This window comes from Cataglyphis hispanica, chromosome 13 (assembly GCF_021464435.1).
Source record: "Cataglyphis hispanica isolate Lineage 1 chromosome 13, ULB_Chis1_1.0, whole genome shotgun sequence".
Taxonomy (NCBI): domain Eukaryota; kingdom Metazoa; phylum Arthropoda; class Insecta; order Hymenoptera; family Formicidae; genus Cataglyphis; species Cataglyphis hispanica.
In genome coordinates this window covers 2,820,458-2,836,044 of record NC_065966.1, presented here as the reverse complement: position 1 = coordinate 2,836,044, position 15,587 = coordinate 2,820,458, and the positions used below count along the sequence as shown (strand labels likewise).

The following is a 15,587-nucleotide window of genomic DNA, read 5'->3' as shown; positions in this document are numbered from 1 at the left end:
GTCATCTAATAACGAAAAAGATGTTCCGTGGAGCTTATACGAGGAGAACACGTTGACCATCTCGTCGGCGAGTATATAAGCCTTGTATATATTGAGAATGAAAAATTCATAGGGTTTGCGATGCAACGTCCAATTTTAGGTATTTATTTCATGTAAGATATACGCGTCCGCACACGCGTATTTTCCTCTTTTACGGAATATAATATCTAATATCTTCTGTGAAAAATAGTGCGCGAAAATAGTATTTAATCATTTTTATAAAGAAAATTTTAACTAAATAGCAAAAAATTTTTGTGTAAGTTTTTACATTCTTGAAGTTTGTTCATACTTATTTAACTCATCTTTTAAATAAACTTGAAAAATTTATACTTGATTCTGGATTTTTACATTTTAGACATGTGTAAAATTCGTAAGATATAAATATTCAAAAATAAAAGACTTACTATATAATAAATTGTTTGAGAGAAAGAAAAGTGATAAAATAATATCATTATAAAAATCATGTCTTGATAAAATAAAATTTTCTTCTGAGCTGGTAAATGCTCGATAGATATAGTATAGTTATGTAGGATTAATGGCATATAGTACATACAGATTTGAAGACGATATCTGAAGCAGTATCGATTATCACACCAGAGCACAAATTGGAAGATAATTGGCTGTGTCAGCTTGCGCGCACCAGTCTCGTTCCTCTATACTGGACAATATCACATGACGGGAATTTAATAAAGTTCCGAGTTCCGACCTGGACATTGCGTAGGACGTGAAAGAAATAGATGCGGAGCGTGTCCAGCATGCACAGAACCCTCTTTCCTTCGATTCTTCCTCTTCTTATCACCCAGTTTGTCGCATTTCTCTTCTAGTTTTTCTTTCCTACGCTTCTCTCCTTCGAATCTCTTTAATTTTCCGATCGCGTGTAGATAAAATTTGAAAATAAAATGAAAGCTATCAAACGGAGTCAAATAAATTTTTTTCATTCTTTTGTAAATGTATTTAAGAAAATTGATTATTGAAATTTTTATATATAAAATTTATTAAATCTTTATTAGTTGAATATTATTAAAATACTCCCAAAATTTCAAATATTAATCGAAAAAATATTGAATTAGATATAAGAATACCGATGAGAAAATATTATATTGTTATTTTATTTCATGAATAATTATTTCACAAACATATTTAATATTAAAGATAATATTGTTTTATCTGCAAAATGCATTTTAAAAATCGTATCTTTATGGAAAATTAAGAAAATTATAATTTTAAAGAAAATTTTAATAAATAAAAAATAAATATTGTATATTATGCATACATATTTATTTATTGCTATAATGGTGAACGTTGTTAAGAGATTAGAATGAAATCAGTTCTTGAGTTTTACATATATTACATAAAATTTCATAGGTATGGATCTTTCTTTCTCTTTCTCTTCAGGCGCCGAATATATTTAAGGAAAAAAAAAATTATGCGTTTTATAGTAAATGCTTTATATTTATGTCATACAAATTTTAAATTACTCAGTTCATAGTATACACAAAAATCAATTACATTTACAGTGTATATTAATTATTATCATTAACATTTTAATATATACATATGTACATTTGATTACATATGTACAGAAATGGTTAAATTAATTTTACAAATGTTACACACATAGATCAATTTCAGTGTATTAAATTATCTTATTATAAAATCATCTAACGCATTCACTTCTATGACTTCACTGTAATGTACGTATATTTTAACAGACGAAATTTTCAATAAATCTCTATTTAGCGAATATTAGAATTAACAGATTAATTTTCTAACTCAGAAATTAGTCTAATTTGGGATATATTAATAATATAAATACTGATTAGTAATATTAAATTTATTTTTTTTCTTTTCTGTTTTTTCTTTATTAATTCACATTAGATCTAGAATTATCGTTATCATGATAAAACAATGATACGATTTTCGATATAGTAAGGTGTCTATAATAATAGATAATAAAGAAAAATTCTTATATACAAATGTTAAAATGATAACTCTATAAAATATCAGATATTATTATACTTAGCTAAAAAAATTATATTACTTTTACAATTTTTTTAATTATGATAAATTTCCTTTGCATATGATAGTATCACAGGAAAGTATATTATGTAACATTTCATGTGTATATTGTAAAGATTTTTCTACACACATCGCAATGTGTTATAAAATATTTTTTGCAATAATTATATATGGAAACATCAAATTATATATGGAAAATAATTTTATTGTCTTAAACCATTATTTATATAACGATTTTAATTTTTTACATCAGTACAAACACTATGTGCTTATATATTAATATTAATATCTCTAACATTGTTGTAAAAAAAAAGGAAATAAATAATTTTAAACTTTTTATAACTGGATGAAATTTGATATCTCACACTAAATTGTTAATTTATTAACAAGAAAATTACTGAATAAGTTCTTCTGTATAAATATAGAATATTTTATGATTGTTTTTTCGAAAAATTTTGATTTTATTTATAATATATATAAATGTTTTAAAACAATAAAAAAATGCTTTTTTTAGATTTACGTAGTTAATGAGATGTACAAAAATTCAGATCTCACAACTTACTAAAAACTATATTAAAAAACTAAAATTATTTGAAAACTGATACTAACAGACTTTTTACAAATAATAATCATGTAATTTGTCAATAAAGACAATATGTCAGTAATATAAGTTATAATTGAAACAAACATATGATAATTATTGTAATAAAAAATTAAAAAAGCAAACTTTCTTAACAGATCATGATCTAATAAAATTATTTTATATTGTCTTATATTACATAATTATGATTATCTGATAAATCTCACAATATTCCATCTGTATGTTTGTTTCTTAACATCAGTGTAGACATAATATTTTTAAGCGTATTTGCATACATAACTCTCTTTAATTTTTTTTTTTTTTTTTTTTCAAGGAAGGCAATATTCGTATTAATTATTAATCTAAAAGTAATTATATTGCTTATTTTACATTGACACTTTACTTGTATTTCTATTGTTAGAATTGTTTGGAAATTTGGACGCATTTGGAAATTTCCGTTGTCTGTTCTATACATTTGTTTGGATAACCGTCTTTTATCGTTTCGGAAGAGGGTTTTATATCATAGATCTTAGTTTTCGATGGATGCTCATATTTGCATATCACAGCATACATATCACCGCCTAAGCGAAGTGCCAACCATCGATTTTTTACAACAGCCAATTTTAAACATTCGCACTTCATTTTGGCATGAAAATTCGTATGTAAGGTTCTACCCATGCCCTCGATGACTATAAGATCAACATTATGCTTCACCATCGCAAGACATAGCTCCAAATTTAGACGACTATTGTATAATGAAATAATATTACATATTACTAATATTAAAATATCAATGAATATTACGAAATTGAGGGAGTTATAAAATAGCTTTTTTTCTATTAGAAAAATATATAACTGCTTATAATTGTAATTATATATTTGATATTCTAAAATACATACCTGAGATCTAGACAAGGACCTGCTTGTGCAGTTTCCATGGCAATAAGTGTATTATCTTCTAAAGCCTGTTTAATAACATTACAAATTTTTGCAGCATCCCGTAACATTACAACCAACTCGGGATACGTTACATCATTCAGAGCTGGCAAAGAATTAGCGCATAATATTACCTAAAAATATACACAAAAAAAATTTTTAAATAATAGAAAATTTTTTTATTAATTATTTAATAAATTGATTTCTAAAAATAGTTCGACATTTTCAAAAAGATTGATTCAGATATGATTAATGTTAATAGAACTAACTTTAGTTCCCCGTTGTAATAAATCTCGTGCAAATGGCAAAATTCCAAGAACAATATCTACACCACTGTTGTCTACAAAAATGGCTGCGCATTTGTGAGACTGTCCATTCTGTAATCTATATATCCAATCATCTAAATCATCTTCTAACCATGGTCTACCTATTTTTACAACAGAATATTTTTAGAGTTTTATTAAAATAACACAAAATTAGAAAAAATTTATTGAAAGATATAATTGTAGTAGTTAAGAGAGGTTGAAATATTGATTTTTTAATAATAATAATAGTTTACCTGGAATTTTTGCTTGAGCTTCTTCAAAGCCAAAATCATTGGTTTCCAATAATTTTGCAACATCTTTTGCACCCCAATCAAATATATTCCCACTTAGAACACCAAGGATTAAAGCCCTTATTTTTTCTGCACCTTCTAACTTATCTAAAACCGTTATGCGATTGTGTAGATGCCTTAAAGCTTCCTCGTTCTCTTTCTTTTTTTGCTACAAATAAAATGATATACCAATATGGTATGATATATAAATTGAGCGTTTTGATAATTTAAAAAACATAATTTAAAAAAAAAAATCACTTACATGTAAATATGGATCCGGAAAATCAAACTCTTTCATACAATGCTCAATAGTATCCAGTAATATTCTAACTGTAAGTGCCCCATATGCACTGCAAGTTAAAAATTATACATTTAGTCCATATATATATAATTATTTGCATACATATATGTAATTAATTTATCTATTATTAGTATTTCTCATGATGGAAAACTTACACTGGTTGCGTATTGAGATAATGTAATCTATTAATGTACTTCTCCTTAAGTTTTGATCCTCTATCCTTTGCCGTCGGACTATGCGGTTGACTATGAATAGCTCTCGACACAAATTTATCCACAGACTCTTCGAAACATTGTAACCAATAATCTCTATAATTATAAATATTTTTGTATTTTATATTTTATTATTTAGATTTGCATAATCGTAATTTTTAAAAATAATTGAATAATATAATTAAATAATAATCTCTCATACCTGGCCTCTTTATCCTGAGCAAGATCTGTAGTGTCAGGATTGTAAGATGCGGGATCTTTCAATAATGGACAGAATGTAACAGCATATTCTGCTTGATCAATTTCCAACTGATCAATCTTCATTCCAAGATCAGTTGGTATAGAATCCTTAAAACCTGATGATCCAGCATAATTTTCTAGCCAACTATATTTGTCTGATTGTTCAGTGCCATATAAATATGCTCCAATCGCACCAAGGTAACCTTCATGGCGAAGAAAGAGAGGCTTTACCTTACCCTAGATAATGAATATGTGACAGCAACATAAATATATAGAAACATATAATTTTCAAAAAACCTGCATTTTACTATAATTTTTTGCTAATTATATAAAAATGATTTAATTAAAAAAGATATAATTATGTCCCAAAAAAAGAAAAAGAAAGATATATTGTAAAGCATGGAGAGAAGCAAATGTAGAGACTAACATGAGACCAGTATTTGATGGAGTATGAAATGGTATGCATCGATAGTGGATGGTTACGAAGGAAATAACCACCAAAATAAACCTTATCCATATTGTATACGGTCGCATATAAACTAGCAATGTGTCCAATATCATTACTGATGGTGAGCAATAAACTCCTTGCAAGATCAGCTTCAGAAAATTGTGGATGTGCTAAAATGTTATATATTAATATAATTAATATAAATTAGCCTAATGCATATTTTAATTTTTTTGAAATTTTCAAAGAATGATTCAAACTAGACAATAATAACTAAGAACTTATTAGAATGATTTGATGTAGAAATAATTGTCATTTTTTATGATATTATTTAATTGCATATTTTGAGAGAATGCATTTTTGACAGAAATAACATTTGATATAGTGTTTATATATATTTATGCTTACCACAAGCCACTGCTTTGCCAAAAGATGATGCAATAAGTTCTCCAGGTAAACCTTGAGAGGAATAATCGCCTCCATAAATATCTTTTACTAACATATCTACATTACGGTGATCCCCTCGTTCTGCAAGTTGCAGCAATTCATCAAAGCCCTAGCAGGGTGTTTTTAAAGTCATTGTTTTAATACATATTTCTATATATATATAATTTACATGACTCAATGGAGTACTAAGATGGTGCAAAATCCTTTCATATAATGAAACAATCCATTTTACCATAAAATTTCATTTTTGTAAAAAGCAGATTTGTAAAAATTAAAAATTAAAAAAAAAGAAAATACATTTAAATGATATCAAACAATGTTTAATAGTAATAAAAAGAAATTTAACAGCAATAAAAAGAAATAATAGGCATAAAAGTTTAAGAAATTATAAATTCTATACCTTTCTTTTTCTTTCTATACCTTTCTTTTTGTCAGTAATGATCCTAATCCCCAAAATGTACCTCCTCCTGTAGCTGTACCTCCAACTCTTTCAAATACTTCATCTGACTCTACCTATAAAAATTAAAAAGACTTTTAAAAGTTCATTTATTTACTATAAACACAAATTTATTAAATATTTATTTCTTACTTTAAGAATACTGACGCCACTGCCAACATTAACTAGCAAATATGGAAATATATTAGGTTCAGCTTTTTGAAATTTATACTCTGGATTTGCATGACGATGGTATTCAAAAGCTTCGCATGGTATATTTTTAAGTAAGAAATTACAGCCCTTTATCAGACAGTCTATCTCATCCTCTTTGTCAACTCTAAAATTTTATCTTATCAATCAGTAAACATGATGTTGAGAATTTCATATATTGTGTATTATAAATTGAATAATGTTAAAATTAAATATATATTATACATAATAAGATATTATTTTTAAAATCTATTTTTAATATTTATATTAAAAATATCTACAATTCAAAAATTTTAAAAAATTTAAAATTTATATTTTAAGCAAAATTCAAAATATATATATAATACTTACAATAATCCTAATTTCTCTTGTAACAAACGAGTATATTTAAATGCTCCACCTCCAGTTACTTTAATGCTTTTCCCATGAAAGCGTTCGACATCTACTAAATTCTTTTTGACAAAATCTAAGCAATTCTCAATATATCTTGTTTCAAACTTAACAAAATGTAGTCTGCAACCCTCAAATACTTTGTATGCTCGTTCTCCACTATTTCCTAAACCTTCTGCATCCTCATAAAATGCCTTGCGATAACTTATCGTTGAATAATAGGCAATTTTCGTTAATGACAATCCTGAAATAATACAACATTGAATTTGTATAATACATATAATATGAAAATATTTATTTCCTTTTTTTCTTGAGGCAAACAATAAGCAACTGATAAAAGTGATCTAAAAACAATCAAATTTATTGTGTAATTTGGTACATAATATTCGTTATATTAACAGGTATCATGTCACTTAGTAACGTAGACGCTGCAGATAATTAAATTTATTTTACGACAGTTTAAACTCGTGCAACAAGATAGAAGATGATGATGCAAGAGTTAATTTTAAAAAGCCAAGCTGAAGAAGATGCAATCCCGAAAAGATCATTCGATTTCGATTGTATAACATACCGATGTCTATAGCGAAGGTTTGCGCATTTTTCAAATTGGCGAACACCTCGACAGCCGGCGGCAATTTGATGCATTGCGGATGCGAATGCTCGCCATCAATTTCTGCTGCCATTTCCGCGTCACAAACGATAATTTGTCGATTTTCCCAGTATGACACTTACTTGACTGTTCACGTACATTTAACAACTGGCAGGTGGCGATTGTACTACACCTACATGGTCGACGCGTGTAGGTCAAGTACCAGACAATGCTAGATAAGAAGATGCTTTGATTTATGTAGCCGACATAAACATCTGATTCTGAGAGAGTGGGGAGAAACTCCAAAAAGGAGTTTCGCTCTTTCTCGTTTTTGCTCATATACTAATTATTCATTTACTCATATTGCGCATGCGGAGTATATGTATACGTTTAGTTAAGGTTAAGTAATAGTAAATATAATAAATTGACATATGGGATACTTTTTAAATTTATTTATTTCTCTATGCATTTTATATTTATTATATTTACATCTGTCCAGAATAGCATATTAATTTTAGAGAATAAATAAATATGTGAGCTTTCTCTACCAATTCCAGTTTCTTTATGTTGCATATGCTATATATTAATGTGCAACTAAAATATATAAATGTCTAAAGTGTTTTAATTGAACAACTGATTTACAAGATTTACAAGTTTTAAATAAACTTTTAAGTTTAGTCTTAAGTTCTGCTTACAGGTGCTTATAGCTTACAGGTATCCTAAAACATTATGTTATGATATCGTAATTAGAATAGATGTGTTAATGACTACTGATGTGTTTATAATATGTACATCACGCGCGCATATATGTACATATTTATATCAATATAATTTAATTATCTAATTATCTCTCTAATAAATAAATAATTTTGCAATTTACAATTATAATTCATATATCTTGATCTTAACAAAGATTTCTTACAATTACATCATATTATATGTGTATCGTTTATCGCAGTCATATTAAAAATACTATAAAATAAAATAAAATAAAAATTTAATAACTTTGAAAATTTATAAAGTTCCACACAGATTATAAATTTTATGCTGCAAAAATAGTTGTCTTTCATGCATCATTAGAAAGTGATAAAGTAAAATATTAAAACCATTAAATGTGAAATTGCAAGCAATTCCATTAATAAAATTAATTTCTATATTTATTTCTATTAATTTTTACTATCATTTGTAACTTTCAAATAAAGTTTTGAATCAAAATCTTTAACTTAAATTAATTTATCTTTATGTACGTAATATATACATTATTAAATGCTTCATCATAAAATAACAAAAATCACTTCTCTGACAAAATCTTATCCTTTGTTTAAGAAAGCTTAGAATTTTTCTGCTTTAAGGATAGCAAAGATTTAAACTTATTACTTTGTAATAAGTTGTATGAGCCATATGTACAAAATTTGTCAGATACAAATGGAATGTAGAAAGCTCTGAAAAGTGGATGCGATCTGTAACATAAATGATAATAGATTATGTTAGATGTGAAAGAATATTCCTAATTACATTGCCAGACATTGAATTTATGAAAAATTTGTTTACTTACTTTGATGCATCAAGGAATTTAGAAGATTTGATAATAGTAAATTGATCACTTAGGCGAGAATAATTCGGTTCTAAGGCCGTTTCAGTTCCTATATCCAGATCTAATAGAAAATGGCACTTATCTAAATTAAACTAAAAACAAAAGAGAAAAAAAAAGTATTGATAAAGTATATTGATATAACTATAAAATTTAATAACTTGTAATATCTTATTATGAAACAAGTACTTACATAGCGAGATGATTCCTCTTTATTCATATCATTAAAATGTGCTTGAATTACACTTGTCGCATTTTCATGATCTAAAAAAGGTTGCGGTAATTGTCCTTTAAATTCAGATCTCAAGTATTGTAATTTCCAACTAAAAACAGTCCAATATTGTATATAAGAATAATATAATTGTATTAGATTAATGTAAAATGTATCAGCGTATTGTAATATGTAAAAGAATATATTGTTTAATTAATTCAGAGTTAATTTTTGCACTCACTTATTGGAAGGAAAGAAAAAACTGCTAGGAAAACGATGCCACTCCTTTCCAATACAAAAATTTATATTAACATCGTTGGGTACCTTGCCTTCTGTTCCAAGCTTGTTAGCTTCAAACATTATTTCCATAGGAGCATAATATCCTAATATAATAAACAAATAAACCTTATTATATGTTAAGTAGTATTAGATGTATAAATTAGCGACATAAATTGTTATCTAAATAAAAAATAATCGTAATATAAAAAATAATTATATCATAAAAGATATATGAGATATATAAGACCTTTATATATCGCCAATGATCTTGATAATCCCAACAGACCACTTATTAGTATTGCCAGAACAGTAATATGTGTAGTATACTGTAAGTAGTGACAACTAATATGTGACGAATTGAATTTCGTTCTAAGAAAAAAGTATAACTTTTGTACAATATCCACTGCTAAAGCGCCTGCCAAACAAATCATAGGATATACTGGAAACAAGAACCGTTCCTCCTGTTGACACATTCATCTCGTCAATCTTTCTGTTTTCTGTTTTGTAGATTAATGCATTATAGTAACATTAAGTAATAGAATAGAAGCACATACATTTGAATCTAAATATTGCAAACAAAAGAATTTTCACTACTTTTCAAGAATGCAGAAATATGTTGTTTAAATGTGTATCCATTCTTTTCTTAATAATGTAATGCAAATAATGTCAATATTATTTTTTATACATACTTTGTGTGGTTGAAGGAAGAACACGAAAATCCATAGATACAAAGGCGCCAATGAATACCAATAAGACAAGCATAAACGATCTCTTGGCCGTGCTGGCACAATCAACCACACTAAAAACTATATAACACAGAATATTTAAAACAGTACCAAAATATACCATATGTTATACAAGATGTGCCTACTATCGCGCACTTTTTTTCGTTCAGTGATAAACGATTTAAATAAAATTTTAGAGATGCAAACAATTAATGTTCTGCTTATTTAATTGTAAATAAATTTGACTTAATTTCAATATATCAATAATAAAAGAGGTCTGTAAAAATATAATATTCACATCAAATATTTTGGAATAGGAAAAAATATTAATTACATTTCGTTAAAGAAAATCTACAGTTTATAAAAAATGCGCGACATTCAAGACATTCTGTATGCAAAATATGAACTGAAAAAATTCTTACTAAACCCAAGGGAGCAAGTAATGCGCCGATAAAGACAAAGTTAAAATTCAAGAATCCATTAACAATATAATAACTGAATGGTTCAGTGCCATAAAGATTAGGTCCATGATTGGTGAAAACATTATACAATACGATGTTTATTGGCGCGATGACAAATTTGCCGAAGTATAAAGAATCCACCCATATCATTGGGACTCCAATTACAACAGCTGATATAATAACCCACTTTATAAATTTGCTCCATTCTCGCCTATGTATTAATATCTCAATGGCAATAGGAAGTCTAGAAAATAAGACAAAGGAAATACTTTTCACTTTATCATGATATACACTATTTACATTAGTATACAAATTACCCAAGTAATGCAGCAAATGGCCATCCAAGTAACGAAGAAATGGCAGTAGCAAAAATAGCCAATTCATATTGGCGAGCATACCAAGCTGCTGTAGCAACAGTACTTAAATACCTGTGACAAATATTAATGTAATATAGATAAATTATATCTCAAAATCCATATATATATATATATATATATATATATATATATATATATATATATATATATTTTATTTTATAACTAATTCTTACATTGAAAAAGATGATGGTAAAAATGCAGCACTAGAAATATACATCCCAGAATTGAGAGTAAGAAATGCTAATGTAAGCCTTGCTACATGAACTCCAAATTCGCGACAGACATTTCTGGAAAATATAAAAGATTATAAGTTATAAAGCAAAATTAAGATTTGCTCTGCAATCATAACTCATATATCATATAGATATTATCTAATTTTATAAAAAATCAATCATACTTGTAAAAGTATACTTCACATAATGCACAACCCACTGACAGGAAGCATCGTATAAAATAGAAAACTAGCATAGGATTTGGTTCCAATAAGTAATGATAAACTTTTGCTGGTACTATGTGAATTAATAGATACATATATGAACGTAAGGCATATTCGGGACTATATTCCCATGTTTGCTGGCCTGTTCCATAGAGCAAATAATGACTCTAAAACAATAGATATAAATGCATAAAATTATATATGAAAAATTAAAAAATAAAATTTATATATTCCATTTATAACAATATTTTTAACAATATGTTTTTTGAAAGAATGAACTGCACATCTTTGATATTTTGATTAAAATACAAATCAACTCCGGATGCAACAAATATAATGTGTAGCTTAAAAAAATTATAATAATTTTTGAAATAGTGTAATGCATATTTATAATATTAAATTATATTATGAATTCACCGGTTCCCAGTAGTTGTATGTTTCATCACAATCTGTTATGTGACTCCATATAGCAGAGCAAAATCTTGCTGATAGCAGCAATTTGAAAGCTGTATCATAGCCAGGATAAATAAGTCCCACATCAGAAGATTCTTCTGGCCTGAAATATACTTATTTAATTTTTTGCTCCACATTTTTTGTACATTTATATTTTAACTAGCATTATTCATGGTATGATTGCTAGACAGGATTTTGTTTTGTGATTAAAACTTGCAAAATTATAATTATATTAAGAAAAATAATGTGATGATAATGTATATGATTTATTTTTCTGAATACGATTGAAATATTGCAATAATTAATATGCAGGATATAGACTTCTCTTATTCTAAAATTCACAAATTCACATATCTTGACCAAAATTAAAAATCTGAATATCAAATATATAAAGTAGAATAAAATATAAAAAATTAACATCAATTATATGAGTATCATAAAAGAGATGCTTTGTAAGCATGCATATTTGTTGTTATCTAATGTTTCCAATAGCTAAAAGGTTAACCGCTATGTGAGTTGAACGTTTCACGCACCAGAAATGTTTACGAAACTGTCTAGTTAGGAAGGGAAAAAGAAAAGGGAAAGAACATTTTATATACTTTGAAAATCTTCTTCCATTGATCTTTTTCAATTCTTTCTTCGATAAAACCAGCTGACGCTGACGTTGATTAGGCGCCATGATCTTTTCGCGGACCTTATCTCTTATCTATTATCTTCTCTCTGCTGTTATCTACTGAGAACCCATCATTCTTAATTAATGTTAAAAATCAATACCAAAAAATATAATCGGAACCATAATTAAAATTTTTCATCAAATATTTTTGTAAAATTGCAAAAATGATATGATTTTTTTTTTTAACAAGACAAAAATACGCAAAGAGAAGAAAAATGATTATAGAGAGGGAGAGAGAGAGAGAGAGAGAGAGAGAGCTCTGCCTCAGTATCCATTTAAATTTAAATCTTTATAGAGTGTATTTTAAAAAAAAGAACATGCTTTTACAATTTGATTATCTCATATTATTTTAAGAATTATTTCATATTTGTAATAAATTGTACGCGCGTATGCATGCGTAAGCGTCTGTTATTATTTCCATAGTGATGACAGGTGTATATGTTTAAAAATGGAGATTGATCCGAAATTTACGTTTGTGCCACTGAAAGAAAAAACTTATTTCAGAATTAATGATATAAATTCACAAGAGTATCTTTGCAAATGGTAACATTAATATTTATTTTAGTTTAATACGATTTTTATACCGTAGATATGTTTAATTTTTTAATTATGTTAGTGAATATACTTTATATTCTCTCGATAAAAAGTATAGCGATTTATTATTTTCAAATTTATTAAAAATTATTTTATTGTTTTATTTCATAGGGGTTTGAAAGGAAATTTTGTCATTCAGAATTTTTCATTCAACGAACAATTTCAACAATATCACAAATATCAGCTGGCTGATGTAAGTTTTATATTTTGTTTTAATAAAAATTTTGGATATTTTAAAAAACCAAAATCAAAATCAAAATATTCTTCAAATATAGTATTAATAAAACAAAAGTAAACATAATGGATATCAAAATTAATTTTCTTGTTATGTACCAAATATTCGAATTAACTTAATTTCTAACTATGGGAACAAAAATTTAAAAAAATTATATAATTATTCAATAAACTTATATGTTTATGTTGTTTATTGAAATTTATAAATTTGTAGGCATTTTTTAAAGACGACTCAGTTGCAGAAGTGTTATTGTCTAAACAGGGCAATGCCTGGGTAAAACAAGGTATATATTAGGTATTAATATATTATTTATAATCTTTAACAAATCTTATATTTTATAGTTTTTTCTATAAATCAATCAGGAGAATAAAAAGAAATTTCTGTTAGGTATACGTGCATCGAGCGTAGAGATAAAGCAAGTGCCATGTTCCGTCTTATGTATGTCTTTCTTTAATAAATTGAAGGATCCAGATAATGGGATAATATATGGTGCAGAAATGATCTGTAAAAGATATGATATGCAAGTAGAAGAATTTTTGGTGTCTGATAATTTGCGTAGTGTAAGACATTTTTATTATAGAATTTATTACATAAATAAACTATATTGTAATATTACACATTGTTTAACGAAATCTGATTAAAATTATCGAAACATGTTTAAATAATCTTAAACAGCAAACTCTAAGAGATATTTGTATGTTGCGTATCAGAAATTTTTCTAATGTATACATATTATTCTTATCTAGATGCTTTTAGACGAGGAATCGGAAGAATACAATCTGTATTCGGAAGAAGAAAGAAATGAATTTGTGTTTCGAATTTTTCAAATGCTCGTCCTTGGCGGAAAATTATGCCAATTTGAGGATGCGTTAAAACCATATCTAGATATTACTAAAAGTATCTATAAGGATCTTGTAAGGTTATTAGAATATTTATATTAAATTTGTTTTACAAATTTATAGAAACAAAATATAGAATGAGAAATTTAATGCTGCTTGTTCTAGAGTGCAGAAACAAAGTACTTCGAATAATTTATTTATAAGTACTATGGTATTGGAGGTAATTGCTAAGGATAGCAAAGGCCAAGATTACTTTCCATCTAATTCTAGTAACAGGCAAAATATTGCGTTTCTATTGATAGACGCTGATTCTCGCGAAATTACATCCTTTGTGCATCAGTATGGCGGATATTGTCCTGTAGACTAAATCTGATTACATTATATATATTTTATTCGATTATAAACATATCGTACTTATTTCTCTTATGCATATTTTCTTAATTTATGTTAGTCATATAATATGTTCGACTAGTACATAATCCTAATTAATCTACATAATATAGGCTTATAAACATAATAATTTATATAAAATGATTTATGATAATATCAATATCAATATTTGTATTTCATACAAGATAATTTATTCAATTATAAATTGTGAGCTTAATTATATTTAATTGTCCTTATTTGCATTTATTTATATATATTATATAATTTATATATAAATACAATTCTCTTGTTGTGTATGTATGTGTGTAGAAATAATTATTTGATTAGAATGTATATATTATTATTATTTATATATATATAAATTATATACACACATGAGTCATTCAATTTGTTGCAAAAATTATAAAACAAAAATAAACCGCTATTACATGTATTCATTTGAATTAATTTATATTATACTTAATATTATTTAATGAAAATTGTATTCCATCTAATTAAATATAAACATAACTGAAACATTTACAATGTAAATTTGTTGGCGCACAATACTGCTACATATATTAATTTTATTATTGCCTTTCTCGCACACATTAAATAATTTCTTGCAAAATATATCATCATGATATTCACAAAAATTATACATATATCCTGTATTTTTATCACATATACAAATGCTGTGTATATTTAATGACTTTAAAACGCTTATCAATATTTTGCTCGAACACATGTGCGTAAATCTTTTTTTTGTACATATATAAATAGAACTTTTCTCCATATATTATTATTATGCAAATCCATTAATCCATTAATTAAATAAATAAAATTGTTGAACATATTACGTTTAATGAAAGATTAACAAAATATAATTTTTAATTTATATATAT

General features: G+C 26.4%; 5 protein-coding genes across 5 annotated transcripts in view; 3 read left to right on the top strand and 2 right to left on the bottom strand.

Annotated features, from left to right (window-relative positions):
* LOC126853978 (uncharacterized) overlaps positions 1-15,587 on the top strand; it is a 120,294-nt gene that overhangs the window by 70,390 nt on the left and 34,317 nt on the right. The gene's annotated exons all lie outside the window — the stretch shown is intronic.
* LOC126853924 (2-oxoglutarate dehydrogenase complex component E1-like) overlaps positions 1-15,587 on the top strand; it is a 50,022-nt gene that overhangs the window by 11,641 nt on the left and 22,794 nt on the right. The gene's annotated exons all lie outside the window — the stretch shown is intronic.
* LOC126853927 (4'-phosphopantetheine phosphatase) lies at positions 2,944-7,735 on the bottom strand. Its single transcript, XM_050600122.1, has 13 exons — positions 7,422-7,735; positions 6,812-7,094; positions 6,404-6,587; positions 6,235-6,327; positions 5,776-5,923; positions 5,350-5,540; positions 4,885-5,159; positions 4,626-4,778; positions 4,432-4,519; positions 4,134-4,338; positions 3,844-4,001; positions 3,539-3,708; positions 2,944-3,383 (listed from the first exon to the last, which is right to left on the bottom strand). Exons 1-13 carry the CDS (start codon positions 7,531-7,533, stop codon positions 3,056-3,058), a joined length of 2,388 nt encoding a protein of 795 aa, XP_050456079.1. The 5' UTR covers positions 7,534-7,735; the 3' UTR covers positions 2,944-3,055.
* On the bottom strand, positions 8,570-12,697 carry LOC126853939 (alpha-1,2-mannosyltransferase ALG9). The gene is made up of 12 exons (XM_050600156.1): positions 12,572-12,697; positions 11,937-12,075; positions 11,481-11,686; positions 11,257-11,370; positions 11,024-11,134; positions 10,668-10,950; positions 10,210-10,326; positions 9,768-9,981; positions 9,483-9,624; positions 9,224-9,353; positions 8,995-9,125; positions 8,570-8,899 (listed from the first exon to the last, which is right to left on the bottom strand). The coding sequence occupies exons 1-12, from the start codon at positions 12,649-12,651 to the stop codon at positions 8,761-8,763; spliced, it is 1,806 nt and encodes a 601-aa protein (XP_050456113.1). The 5' UTR covers positions 12,652-12,697; the 3' UTR covers positions 8,570-8,760.
* LOC126853975 (cilia- and flagella-associated protein 300-like) lies at positions 13,080-15,580 on the top strand. The gene is made up of 6 exons (XM_050600279.1): positions 13,080-13,188; positions 13,351-13,432; positions 13,688-13,757; positions 13,862-14,034; positions 14,221-14,393; positions 14,479-15,580. Exons 1-6 carry the CDS (start codon positions 13,094-13,096, stop codon positions 14,678-14,680), a joined length of 795 nt encoding a protein of 264 aa, XP_050456236.1. The 5' UTR covers positions 13,080-13,093; the 3' UTR covers positions 14,681-15,580.